At 38.1% G+C, this 12391-nt stretch overlaps 1 protein-coding gene across 3 annotated transcripts; it reads left to right on the top strand.

Annotated features, from left to right (window-relative positions):
* The first annotated feature begins 4568 nt into the window (after nucleotides 1-4568).
* LOC117433380 (probable E3 ubiquitin-protein ligase MARCHF10) lies at nucleotides 4569-11474 on the top strand. Of its 3 annotated transcripts, XM_059006751.1 has the most exons (10): nucleotides 4569-4657; nucleotides 5480-5577; nucleotides 5813-5962; nucleotides 6221-6398; nucleotides 6722-8186; nucleotides 8813-8982; nucleotides 9725-9834; nucleotides 10056-10169; nucleotides 10532-10574; nucleotides 11269-11474. In XM_059006751.1, the coding sequence occupies exons 2-10, from the start codon at nucleotides 5491-5493 to the stop codon at nucleotides 11355-11357; spliced, it is 2406 nt and encodes an 801-aa protein (XP_058862734.1). In that variant the 5' UTR covers nucleotides 4569-4657; nucleotides 5480-5490; the 3' UTR covers nucleotides 11358-11474. The 3 variants fall into 3 exon arrangements, with proteins under 3 accessions (XP_058862734.1, XP_058862733.1, XP_058862735.1); XM_059006750.1 differs by lacking the exon at nucleotides 4569-4657 and having other exon boundaries at nucleotides 4776-5577; XM_059006752.1 differs by lacking the exons at nucleotides 4569-4657; nucleotides 5813-5962 and having other exon boundaries at nucleotides 4776-5577.
* Nucleotides 11475-12391: the final 917 nt, after the last annotated feature.

The following is a 12391-nucleotide window of genomic DNA, read 5'->3' as shown; positions in this document are numbered from 1 at the left end:
ATTCATTGTGTCTGACACCAGAATTCAAACTGCATCCCTCAAAGTTTCTAAAGGAGCTTGTGTTTAGTGGGGATTCAAATCCCAAATTGAGTTTAAAATGGATAGTTTGCTGAGCCCAAATTCAATTGCCAGCAAAAAAAAAAAAAAGACAAAAGGAGTTCCTGTGTTTTGAGAGGAGCCGTCTTGTCTACTTTGCGGACAATAAATGATCCCTTGAAATTCTTTCAAAGGAGAAGCGTCTTTGGGCTTGCAAAACTCCAATTTAGATAATAAATAACCAGGCTACCCCCCAACACCCCCCCCCCCCCATTCCTTGCTTATTTAAATTAAAAATCTCACTGTGTGAAACTAGATTCTGATGGAGAATGCAAGGTCCCATAGGGTTGACATGGCTCCCAGATGTAAAACATTAGCACTTCTGGCCTAGACTGTAAAGTGACACACATTTGCATCAGTGCTTCACTGGACATGGATCCGCTCCACCCTTCCCAGTTCAGTTGTTCTCATTGCCTTTAATGACTCCCTCAGCACCACTATTGAAAACCACACCAAAGGGCACAACATATTTATAAAAGCCTCTAAATTATACAGAGTTATTAACTAGCCACACCTCAGATCGGTCATAGGAAACTGATAAGCCAGCTGTGAAAATATACATTACCGGTAGAGTGGGCACATTTATTTTGAATAGCATTTATTTATTTATATATTTATTTATTTTAATTGTAGAAGCAGAACAGAATATGCTTGGCATGAAAAAATAATGGTATTGCAAAATATTTATCTTCGGCGTTTGAAAAACATGACAAACAAAACAAAACAAAAAAAAAAACAGTTGGTTGTCTCTACCAAAAAAGTGTTTTTACTCTATTGTTTTGGTAAGAGCACAAAACAGGTGGAGAGCTACATCCTACTGTAGGTCAGATTTGGAACATCATGCTTTAGAAGTGCCAGCACTATAAACATGTTAATAATACAGGTTTGTGGGCCACACATTTTCAAGGGTTTTGTGCTTTACCTTATCAGATCATCTTCAATGGCAATGCAATGTCTCCTGATTGCCTGAGGGCTCTGTTCTAAGAGGCAATGGTACTGCAAGGACAGACATTTTCATTTTATATTCCAACATATCAATGGTATCACAGTTATATTGATAATGTTGATGCCATTGGTAAGAAAACTGTACTATCAAAAATATATTCATATTTATGAAGGCATCAAAAAAAAGGGAAAATGATGTTAATATTAAAAAAGACAAAAAATAAACCAACAATGCAAAGTTAATTTCATGCTCCTTTTCCTTTAGATCCTATAATATTTGAGATGGAGGATAAATCCAAACTAGAAAACTGGAAAACACTTTTAATTAAAAAAAGATCAGATATCAAACAGACATGAGCCGGGGAAGCCTGCCTTAAATCTCTGAAGACAAGAAACACGCAGCAGATGGAATTCACATGACTGCGTGCCAAGGGGCGATACATCATGCCATCAGCCTTTGATCATTTGTTTGGACCCCAAAAAAAAATAATAATTGAATCTTGGTTTTTAAGGGGGAGGGATCTATTCTGCTTTTTGTATCTCTTCTGCACAAATCCCCAGAATCTACGATGATGAGTAATTGCTTTTTGGTGACATCCATTAGGTGACATCCTATTCACCCAAAAGCTGACCAGAAAAAAACACAGACATCAATTCCCAGATTATGCTTCAAAGCCTGAGTCTTTGGGGAATGGAGCAAAACCATGAAACAAAGGGTATCTGAAAAAGTGCAAGGGCAAATGCTATAACTGAAGGGTTGGTAAGCATACAAACAAGAGAGGACACAAATTGCATCAACTTTTATGTCTGTAAATTATTTATTTCCATTATTTCCAATGCAGCCAAACATTTTCAGTGGCAATATACGGTATACATAATGCGCTACCTGATTACAAATGGTGAGAGCTATTTGAAACAAATATCGTATACTATACAGCACTTTCATGGCAACGGTAGCAGCTTAGCAACCGTTTGCTAGGGAAACACAGAGAAGACCCCTGTAGCGTGGGCATGCTTATTTGGTAAGTGAGCCATAAACGAAATTCACTGGTGACAGGTTATTGCCTGGTTGCCATGGTTACTATATGGAAGCGATGGAACTTTTTTTTTCCCCCAGTTATTTATTTTTATCGATGCACAAATTACAATACAAACGAGGAACATGAGAACAAAGAACAGGAGATACAATAGACATTACCAGGGGCTGATACATTACATTCAGATTGCATTCTCAACATGTTAGGGAGATGAATGACATGAAGAAATTGTAAACTCTTTAACTCATTAGATAAGGAGGTATTGGGTTATCAAATCATGGGATTTACATGCTGGTTTAGAATTGACCATTTTTAGAGATTTTACATCAAGTTTTATTTCATGAGTAAAGGCTATGACAGAAGGCTTCAAGCCTTTACATTTTTTAATACAAAATGTCGCTAACAAAATAATAAGATTTACAATAAATAGAACATCACTATTACAGGTTGTATTAAAATACCATGTAATGCCATCAGACATCAAATCTGGTAGTTCTGAAATTTTTATAGACAACCAAGTATGAATTCCATTGCAAAACTATTTAGTATGCGGGCAGGCATAGAATAAGAGTTCTAAAGATTCAATATTAGATCGACAAAAGACACAAGCGTTATTTTCAAACGAAATCTTTTATGAAGAAGTTCACTGGATGGATATACAGAGCTAATGATTTTAAAGCGAGTTCCTTTAGCTTGTGGTGGAATTGGACAGGTTAAATAGATGGTTCTTGATTTTCTAAGCCTTAATTGATCTGTGATGTCATGCTTGTACTTTGATTTGAATTAATTAAATATGGCCATATTTAGAACATCACATAGCCATTTTTTATTACATTTATTATTTAGAACCTCTAATGAGGCGTACTAAAGCATTTGGTATGGCTTTGATAATTGTATTACATGGTTTGTAAGTAATTAAGAGTTTGAAAATCATTATAAAATAGATATAAACCCTGAGCATCCAGTACATCTCTGACAAATATAACTTTTTTTTTTATCAAGCCATTCATTTTTAAACACTGAGTTCTTGTTTGTTTTGATCACTCTGTTATTCCATAGCATTGAGTTGTGAGGTGTTAAAAGACCCATTTTCAATACAGCAATGTCTGTTTGTAAGAGTCTGATAATTGTATGGGAAGTCTTGAAACATCAGAGCCACATTTAAGCAAGAACTCCAAACCTCCCAGTTCTCTGAATAAATGATTTGGAATATGAAACCACATACTGTAGAATTGTACATCCGGGCCCTTAGCCATTAGCTTAAAGGTCCTGATCAAGGATTAAAAGTCAGTGGCTTTGACCCGGCCATCTGAATAATCTTTTACAAGACTTTCTTATATAATGGGGTTTGTTAATTAAGCCATATAACTGTTAAGTTTTATGTGCTTAATATTTTTGGGGGAAACATGCGACTGAAATGGGTATATCAGTCTGGTTAACCCTTCTGTTTTTGATAAGAGAATATGTCCCAAAGATTGATAAATCTCTCTGTAAGCAAAAGCTGAGTGCTAGCTTAGTTTTTTTTCAGTCTATTGTTGATATTCAACAACTCTCTATTTATTTTTTTTTAGCAACGGAATTTCCTAGGTGCTTCATTTCATTTTTAAATGTAGATCTATGTTGTCTATCTCCCATTTATGAATAGGCATAAGTTCACATTTGTTTAAAGTTAAAAGACACAAACCTGAAACCTTAAAGAACACATTAATTTTATCAACAACAGCGGACAGTGTGTTGTTCTTAAGAAAATTTGCTGTGTCATCTGCAAACTGGCTGATAATGAATGTTTTACCCAAAACATTCAGCCCATGTGTACTGGGGGAGTTTTTTAATTAGAATTTCCAATAACTCAGCAGCCACTATAAATAAGAGAGGGGAGATTGGACGGAAGTGATGGAAATGAGAAATAAGGGCAGGAGCTAAGCATGCTCACTGCGCTTCACCACGTGTTTTTGCTGCAGAAGACAGAACAAGAACACCTACTGAAGGCAGAAAATGAGCAGAGCTCCGCCCTGTGCCAGCAGGTGGAATTACAAGTGCATCTGAAGGCTATTTCATTGAAATCCGCTTGCTCGACTGCTGGAATACTGAAAGCACATCAGAAAGAAATATAGATCGATAGATAGAAGACAACGTGCAGTCAAAACAGACTGTCTTGACCTCAAAAACATGGGCCAGGGTGTGTTATATGAAGGTAGATCTCTATTGATTCCATGCTTAAGTGTCTGGACAGTGGGAGAGGGTCTAACCAATGTATATCTTGTTTTACAAAAGTGTGTCTTATTATTTGGGTCTATAAACCTTTATAAACCATAAAACTTGATCTCAATGTAGTCTCCTTTAAAACGGGAAAGTATCGCTATTATAGGTTATTAAAAAAAAAAAAAAAAAAAAAAAAAAAAACAGCAACTGATGAGAGCGCGCGTTCACCTCCTCGGGCACTCTCATCTCCCATGGCGACGGAACACGGAAACGCGCGGTCTCCATGGAGACGAAAAGACGCTTTTCAAGACAGGGTCTCACTCTGCGACTTGGCAACAGCAAAAACAGATGTCAATAACACAGCTCACCTGTATAAAGTAAGGGGTCTGGGAGGTGGTGGATGGAATAAAGGAAAAAAAAAAACAAAAAACGGGTCGAGTTCTATAACAGCTAACTGAGATAAAAAAGGGGGGGTGGGGGCAGGTGGATATATTCTTCAAAAAGTAAAATGTATATATTTTCACAGTGATCCAAAAATATCAACCACGTTTTATTATTTTTATAAGTTTTAGAGAGATTTAAAAAGAAAATTCGTAATCAATCAACCCGGGTACAATTTTCACTGGATGTTTCGCAACATGATATGACATACAAAAGACAAGGGAAAAGATCGAATCATTTACTAAGACAAGATGTCAGATAGAAGTAACCGAAATTTGCATTATACTTACGCTAAATTGATTAAAAAAGAGAGTTTACAAGTACATTAGTTACTTTATGTGATGCCTTAGTTGTATCAAAATTAATTAAAGTCGGCCGGTAAATGCTGTTTAATCCTTTTAGCAAGTAAATGAAAGTACAGTTATGCTGCAGTTAGGGTTACTGTGCTTTGACTTGTAACGCGAATTGATTGACTTGTAACACTGACATTAAATGAATGTGTAGTAATGCTATGGAAGCTTGTGTTAGTAAATGTACTGGTGTTGGTAATAGTGTAATACCACACAATCACTACGAAGCATGTTTACATAATTAGGTTTTTAATAGATTTTGCGAGTTGACTGGCAAAACTCTGCTATAGGAGACAATCCTCTGGCAACTCTGAATTATTTCAGCATATTTGCGAACTCTTCTATCATGTATAACATAACTTTCTATTCTTCAGTACATTTTTTTTTAAATTGTATTTTGAATAACAGTTACCCTCACCATGTTTGAGGCCAGGCGGAGACGTGGGGTCATCACGGATGCGGCCTTTATGAGCGATGTCCGTCGAAAAATGGATATAGAGTATCAGGTATTGTACCAAAAACGTGTGCTTGCAGACATAGGAATGATATTCGATGTTAATAGCATTTGCAGTGATGTTTTGGAAACTTTGAAAACACGACTGTGGCATGTACCATAGCAATATATGGGGAAACAAAAACAAACAAAAAAAAACATATATATAATTTTATTTTTTTTTAAAAAACGGCAATAAATAACACGAGGTTCTGTAAGGCTATACGATGTGTTGTTCTGTGACATAGCTGCGCCTGCGCAAGCAAGAACTCGCTAGAGCTCAAGCCGAGTTGAAACGCGAGAGCCGAGCTAAACAACAGAGATTCGCATCAACAAAATCGGCAAAACACACGGCTCAGAACCACGAGAGACCCTGGGCAACAGACGCTACCAAGAAGGTAAATGCGCCTTTACACGCCTTGCTGAGCATTTCATATATGGGTAGAACATATGCAACGTGTTAATGATTCCCTTGATAAAAAAAATAAATAAAAAAATAATAAAAAAAGGTGTTTACTTTCTGGTGCCCAAAGGCTGTATCTGCAGAATTTCACTGTCTTAAATTATTTTGCTCACCCCGTTTTTTTTGGAATAAGTACACGATCTTAGTAAAGATGACAGATAGCCTGTAACACTTGCAGTCCTCCTGTCTGCAGCTAGCTGCTTCATCTGGTGACCCTGCCAGTGCCAGTGAAGGACATTCAGTGAACAAAGGATCTGTGTCCCATCTCCCTGCTATAGCCAACAAAGCAGAAATCAAGAGACAGAAGCTGGCAGGCACTTCAAAGAAACAGGAAAGAAAAAATCCTTCCTGTCATCCCACTGGAAAACTAAGTGAGCTTTTTTTATTTATTCACAGAACCTTATACAAGGAAGAAAAGGTCTATTATTTTACCCAACAGTGCAGAAAACCCCCCAAAGAACACCGAAATCAAGGTCATATGTCTGAACCATTCCTGCCCCCGTACGGCAGAGATGTAATAAATCCTTTTGCATCCACACAAAAGCATTTCAAATTAAAATAAATAGGAAAAAAAAGTCAGCTGTATAAAGATGTGGCAAAGTAAACAAGACACAGTTATTATTTAAGAAAACATTTAGGTTTATAAACTGAATAGGGATACAGGGTTTTAAAATTAATTCATTTTAATTTTCAGGTACTGAGAACTCTGCACCTCAGAAACGTCAAGGAACAGTGAAAAAAACACACAAATTCTCTTATTCATATTCAGAAACGTCCCATATGTTGACCCAGAAATCCATGCCGAAGTTCACTGATGGAGCTTCTCCTGGGTTACGTCCAGGAGGAAGGCTCAAAAGAAAAGGCCATCAAGACAAGCAGAGTGTAAATGTAAGCTCAGAGCACGAAGCACCAGCAAGGCATTTAAACAGAAAATCCAACAACTTACAAATGTTAGCATCCTCTCGTTCCACAGAAGCAGGTAAGCTGTCATCCCCCAAGTCCCATATTCCCTGTCCTCTTAATGAGCATCAGCCTGTGGAGGGTCCATTAAGGTTCAGAGGTGAAGACTTTCTTAGAACTTTAGACAGCCGTGTTGATGAGGAACAAGACAGCAGTGATGAGGATGATAGAAATGACCTTTTAGACGAGTCTGATGATCTGCACAGTTCTTCACAGAGCTCCACTGCTGGATTGCCACAAGGATCAAATGGTTCCTTAGGGAGGAGCACTGTCGTGGATTCCACTTCCACTGGCCCACAAAGCAATTTTGAACCTGTGGACACCCTTTCTTTTGACACAGAGAATGAGGACCTGGCGATCAGCCACTTGTCCACCAGATCTAACACGTCCAACACCCAGGATCGATCTTCAGATTCGGAATACTGCTTAATTACTAACAGTGGGAATTCTAATTCAAGTGTAGCCCCTCGGAGGGCAAGTTTCTTTACCACCGCTGTAGGCAATCGTGTTCAAGACAATGAAGAATTTGGGAGTTCGATTGTTAACCGCGCTTTGGGCAATCGACTCAGTAACAGTGCCATGAGGCAATGCCGAGAGATCCCTTCTGACAATTTGTCCAGAATGTCCAATGAGGACCATCAGGACTTTATACCACCTATAAGACAAAGTGGTACTATAGCCACAAGCTTTACTTCTAATGCAAGACCAAATGCCGACAGAAACCAGAGAAACAGCAACCTGCTCTCAAACTCGCTAGAGCCGTCACTACAGTTACCAAGTCTGGACCCAAGATTTACCTCTTTAACAAGTCTGCTGTCTCCAATGGGAATGGAAAATTCCACCTATGCCAGGTGGGCAGAAAGCAATGAATCGTTGGCAATCATCAGCAACCCTGAACGGGTTATCAGACAACCGCTGAACAGAAGTAGGCTTTCAAGGGAAACAGTGCAAGCTAATGAAGGAATTGAGACAGCATCAGAGCCAAGCGCTCCCTCATTAGTCGCTGTTAACCCAGTCCCGGTTCTGCCTAGTTTCACAGCACCCAGCACATTGAGAGATCACCTGCCTCTAGCCTTATTGGCTTTATCTGAGCTTAGGGGACAGGCTGGATCAATGAGTCAAGGTTCAGCATCTCAGGCAGGAGGAGACCCCAGCAGACCAGCAGCAGATCCAGAGAAACTTCGGAAAATAAAAGAGAGGTAAGACCATCAAGTTTATTTATATTTATTTATGTGTGTGTAATATATATATATATATATATATATATATATATATATATATATATATATATATATATATATATATATATTTTAATGTCTTATCCGAATTATATGCAACACAACCATAGTACTAAATATAATAAAATAATATCTGACAGAGATACACTAAAGTCTGGTATTTATTTCTTAGCAGACGCCCTTATCCAGATATCACATTATTTTTACATACAATTACATTACTTTTTTTTGTTACATTATTTTTACATACAATTACCCATTTATACAGTTCGGTTTTTACTTGAGCAATCTAGGTAAAGTACCTTGCTTAAGGGTACAGCAGCAGTGTCCCCCACCTGGGATTGAACCCACGACCCTCTGATCAAGAGTCCAGAGCCCTAACCACTATTCCACACAGCTGCCCTTGAAATACCATCCCATTTTGACAACTTTGGACGCCTCTATTCACCTGCTTACCATTAGTACCATGTTAGACCCACCCTAAAGATCTTCTGACATATATCTCCATTGTATAAACTTTTCAAATCCAAACAATGCCAGTGACCTGAAATCCTACAGTAAGCATCTCCTGTGTTTTGTCTGTTTAGCTTGCTGGAGGAGGACTCTGATGAAGATGAAGGGGATCTGTGCAGGATCTGCCAGTCTGGAGTGGGCACACTGACCAATCCCCTGCTAGAGCCGTGTCAATGCACTGGCAGCATACAGTACATTCATCAGGACTGTCTGAAACAGTGGGTACAAGCTAAAATCAAGGCGGGTAAGAAAGACTCTAGTATTTATTTCTTTAGCTCTGTAACTAACTGTGGCAGGACGAAAGCCCTAAATGTAAAGTGTGATTGTGTGTTGGGAATATAGGGTTGGCAGGGAGGGGGTTAAAATCCTTCCTGTCGTAATACAAGTGAGAATGTGGCTGGAGCCTTAATTGAATGATTAATGGTTAATTAGGCTCCAGTCACATGGTATTTAAGGAGAGGAAATCCTTTGTTTGGGAGTGGTGTGTAGGTGAGTGTGTCCCATCCCAATCCCAATCCCAATCCCAATCCCAATCCCAATCCCAATCCCATCCCCATCCTATCCCCATCCCATCCCATTTCTTAATCGGTCTGTGAAGGCATCTGCAAAGCCTGACATCAGGGTGTGTTTAGTGTTCTTTTGTTTAAACCTTTTATTTTGGCCACCGTGCCTCTGTTTGTTTGTTTTAGTGTTTTGTTGTGTTTGTTTATTTAAAGTGCACATACGCGTTTAAACTGCAGCTTTCCGACTCTGGGTCTGTTTCTTGCCATTCATCAGCCTTGGCTGTGACGCTATCCTTTCACACTAACTTTTCACATACAATTAAGATCCATGTTTACAATAGTATTGCAAATTCATGCAACCGCACAATAGTACGGTTACTGTAGACATCGGCCACTACAAATGGCTTTTAAGTGTCATGTTAATGAGATTACCGTGCAAAAGTAGCTGGAGGGAATTGTAACCTTGCGCTGTCTCTCAACCAGGAGCAGAGCTGTCTGTCGTCAGGACCTGTGAGCTGTGTAAGGAGAGCCTGAAGCTGGATCTGGACGGCTTCAATGTAGAGGAGTGTTATCAGAAGCACCGCGAGGCCCTGGTAGGGTTGCTTTTCTTGCAGGGATTTAGGGTCGCCTGCTGATCAGGTTAATCTACAGCATGGCTGAGACGAGAGTTCAGTTAGTTTAGACGCACTGAAATGTGATAGAACATGATGGAAAGTTCAAGTATGGAAACCAAAAATAATTAACATTACGGGAGTAATCTGTATGGCGGTGTCCCAGCAGCTTGGTGTGACTGCAGTTTTTATGTTCCACTCAGAATCAGGAGGATCTGTCACACAGTGGCATGTACCTGGTCCTGCTGTTGCACCTGTACGAGCAGAGGTTTGCTGAGCTGCTAAGACTCTCCCACAGCCGCTACATTAACTACAGGGTAAGCCCACCATTTTTTTTTTTTTTAACAAATCTTTTAATAAAGTTAGCCATAACTACAATTGCACAGTGATTCTGCATAATGACCACTAGGGGCCACTGTAGTACACTAAACAAAGAATCAGTGTACAAAGTATAATTGACATTCTAAAATCCTTTTTATGTCTCTACACACTATTAATTTGTCTGATGGTTTAGTCTTTACAATCCTACACCTATAACAGCAATTATACAAGATAATTCAAAACTATAGTACAGTATGGTGGATTCATTTTTGAATTTTGATCATGCTGCATTGATGCCTGCTTGAATCCCATGAGTCAAAGAATTGCCATGTTGTTGATTTATTTTACACTACCCTAGCTTGCAAGACCCCGCCCGCTGCAGCGATCAGGAGAAAGTGAAAGTAGGTGGATTAACTAGTTCAAAGTTTCTATCATTATTTCTGACATTTACCACCCAATCCTTCAGCAGTACAGTGGCTACACCATTTACCTTCAGTTTCAAAATAATGTTTCCACCAGTGTGTTTATATCTGTTTGTCAAATAACTTTTTAAAGATAATTTAAAGGGATCATTATGGCTTGCCATTCTCACTAACTATTTAAAAGTAAAGTGCTCCTAAAAAAAGACGGGAAAGCCTATCAGTGTTGCACAGGCACAATGCTTCAACTACTGACTTCAGTGCACAGCCCCACATTAATAGACTTCCCTGCCTCACATCCCCACAGTCAGCCTCAAGGAGTCTTTTCAAATGTATTTTTTTCTAAGCATGGCAGATAATCATACTCTTACAAAAGTTTCCCATTGTAAAAGCAAAGCAGTGTAGTAAATCACAGTGAAAGTATGGTAAAGCACAGAGAGGTATGGTAAAGCATATTAAAAAAATAACCCATGGCAACCAGGGCAAGCTATGGTAAATGCATAGTATAATCATGGGAAAAGAAAAAAATACAGTGCAAAAATACCATGGCAAACTTTTATAAGGGAACACACATAATAGGATATTAAACAGTAATAAATATGAAGTATGAAGTAGCCTTTTAATACCAAGTTAACTAGAAATCTACAGCTTTAAGAGAATGCTGTTCACTTCACAGGAACAATATCTGATGAAGACGATCACAGCTCCGAGAATCAAATGCAGGTCTTGACCCATGGAAACAGCTCCCCACGTAGAGACACCTGAGCTACACAGTTCTTCTCCTTAAGAGTTTTACATTGTGAATCATATGTTGTGTGCAGGTTTTGATTAAACATGTTCAATGGAATATAATGATTCACACTTATATTTTGAAATTAAAAATCCCAGTTTTCAAAACAACTGTTGTTGTGCCTTTTCTTTCCAGTGTATGAATATAAAGATTTAGACGCACATATCAGAGACAAGACCTGATACACACACCCATGCATTGCCCTTTAAGTGTAGGCTGTGCGCTTTTAAATCACATATTTTCTACATTTAACTCGTTTACCAAATAAATAATCTGATGTCAACAGAAAATAAGAAGACTTTATTGTTTTTTTCATATACATCGTACTCTATTTTATAATCTATTTTATATTACAGCGCTACATTTAGGTAGGTATTTCACTACCTGTACATTTTCAGCAAAACAAAAAAAAACATTTAACTGACTTGACTAAGAGTAATAAGGCAGATGCTATAAGTTAAAAAGAATGTCCAGCTCCATTGCATGCATAAATGGAATTCACTGTACCACAAACTGATCACAGAGCAGATAATACATTTCATTCAATTTGATTCTAATTCATATTTGTGTAGCCCACTTTAAGAAATAAATAAATAAATAAATCCTTGACATTTCAACAATGTAGTGCAGGCAGTTTGTTCACTCACTTTATGCATCTCATCAGGTTGAAACAGTTTGTTCTATTTTAGAGGGATTTTAAAGGTGTTCCATTTCCCATAATTTGTTTTTATATAATGTGAGTAGTCTAAGATGCTCTCTCCGTTAATTCCAGTATACATCTTAACTCCTTGACTACCTGCAAAAAAGAATAATCATGATCTTTTACATAATTGTCTCTTTAAATTATTGCACTGAATTTTTACGTGAAGTATTTGCAAGATTTATCACAGGTTATAAGAATAAGTCATAACACTAGTATTTTGAAACTTTTTGCTGTTGCTTATTTTGAATAGATTGCAATTGATTATTGCTTATGTCTTACCTGGTCCCAGGTAATTAAGTATGAAGG

Source organism: Acipenser ruthenus, chromosome 33 (genome assembly GCF_902713425.1).
Source record: "Acipenser ruthenus chromosome 33, fAciRut3.2 maternal haplotype, whole genome shotgun sequence".
Classification (NCBI taxonomy): domain Eukaryota; kingdom Metazoa; phylum Chordata; class Actinopteri; order Acipenseriformes; family Acipenseridae; genus Acipenser; species Acipenser ruthenus.
The sequence above is the reverse complement of the archived record's forward strand: the minus strand, read 5'-3'. Positions and strand labels throughout refer to the sequence as shown.